Source organism: Humulus lupulus, chromosome 3, assembly GCF_963169125.1.
Source record: "Humulus lupulus chromosome 3, drHumLupu1.1, whole genome shotgun sequence".
NCBI lineage: Eukaryota > Viridiplantae > Streptophyta > Magnoliopsida > Rosales > Cannabaceae > Humulus > Humulus lupulus.
This window is the reverse complement of record NC_084795.1, coordinates 96174761-96176271: the sequence shown is the minus strand read 5'-3', so window position 1 is coordinate 96176271 and position 1511 is coordinate 96174761. Positions and strand designations below refer to the sequence as shown.

Here is a 1511-nt window from a genome sequence, read left to right as displayed (position 1 = left end):
TATCACTATTTGGTGATTCAAGCATCCTTTTGGCCATGGAAGTAGCGCCGTAGCGCTACCTTAATGGTGTTGTAGCACTACACGATCTTGCACAACGTTCAAGCCCTCTGGAAATAGCGCTGTAGCGCTACAACTTTCAACAATAAATTTTTTTAAGTCTTTTCTTGTAGAACCCATGCCTTTTTCACGGTTAATAAAGTACACCAAAAAATTTCCTAATTAAAACTAAAAATAACTAAAACAAAAATCTCTAAAAACACCAAACAAAATAAAAACAAATAATATAAAGTTAAAATAAAAATGAACATAGGAATGCCTCCTAAGAGCAGTGTCTTTAAAGTCTTTTAGCCGGACTCTTGTTTTCATTCAATTCAGAGTGGTTCCATAATCACCACAGACTTGCATTTTTCCACCGGGCCCTCCAAATAATGCTTCAATCTCTGACCATTCACCTTAAAGTGTCCCATCTTCTCACTATGAATTTTCATCGCTCCATATGGAAATGAAGCAACTACTGTGTATGGTCCTGACCATCTTGACTTCAATTTACCGGGAAAGAGCTTAAGTCTAGAATTGAATAACAGTACTTTGTCTCCTAGTTGAAAATCCTTCCTAAGTATCCACTTATCATGAAAGGCCTTCGACTTATCTTTATAAACCCTCGCATTCTCATAAGCTTCATTTTGGAATTCTTCGAGCTCGTTCAACTCCATAAGCCCATTTTGTCCCGCCATAAAGAGGTCAATGTTTAAATTTTTCACAACCCAGTAAGCTTTGTGCTCAAGCTCCACCGGTAAATGACACGCCTTACCAAACACCGATCGATATGGTGACATACCTATCAGAGTCTTGAATACTGTGCAATAAGCCCAAAGTGAATCATCTATCTTTTTCAACCAATACTTCCTTGATGTATTTAGAGTCTTTTCCAAGATGCTTTTAATCTCGTGATTTGACACTTCTGCTTGGTCATTTGCAAGTGGATGGTAGAATAATGCCTTTCGATGATGAACTCCTTAACGAGCACATAGAGCAGTAAAAGAATTGTTGCAAAAATGACTCCCTCTATCACTAATAATTTCTCTTGGAGTACCGAACTAGGTAAAAATATTTTTGTGAAGGAATTTAAGTACCTCATTACTATCACAATTAGGAGTTGCTGCAGCTTCTACCCATTTAGAAACATAGTCCACCGCAAGTAGAATGTACTTGTTATTATAAGATGACGGGAAAGGTCCCATAAACTCTATTCCCCACACGTCAAACGACTTAACTTCCAGAATACCAGTCATTGGCATTTAATCTCTTCTTGATATATTACTGGTTCTTTGACAACGATCACAACTATTGACAAAGACATTAGCATCTTTAAATAACGTAGGCCAATAAAACCCACATTGCAAAACTTTTGCTGCTGTTCTTCTTCCTTCGAAATGACTATGAGTAAGAATGGACAACATTTCTTTTTCTGGGACGCATCTTCTAATTACTTAGTCAGCACAATGACGAAA

The 1511-nt window shown here is 37.2% G+C and overlaps 1 protein-coding gene across 1 annotated transcript; it reads right to left on the bottom strand.

Annotated features, from left to right (window-relative positions):
- Positions 1-371: 371 nt before the first annotated feature.
- Positions 372-1292, bottom strand: LOC133824736 (uncharacterized). Its single transcript, XM_062257709.1, has 2 exons — positions 1142-1292; positions 372-1015 (listed from the first exon to the last, which is right to left on the bottom strand). The coding sequence occupies exons 1-2, from the start codon at positions 1290-1292 to the stop codon at positions 372-374; spliced, it is 795 nt and encodes a 264-aa protein (XP_062113693.1).
- Positions 1293-1511: the final 219 nt, after the last annotated feature.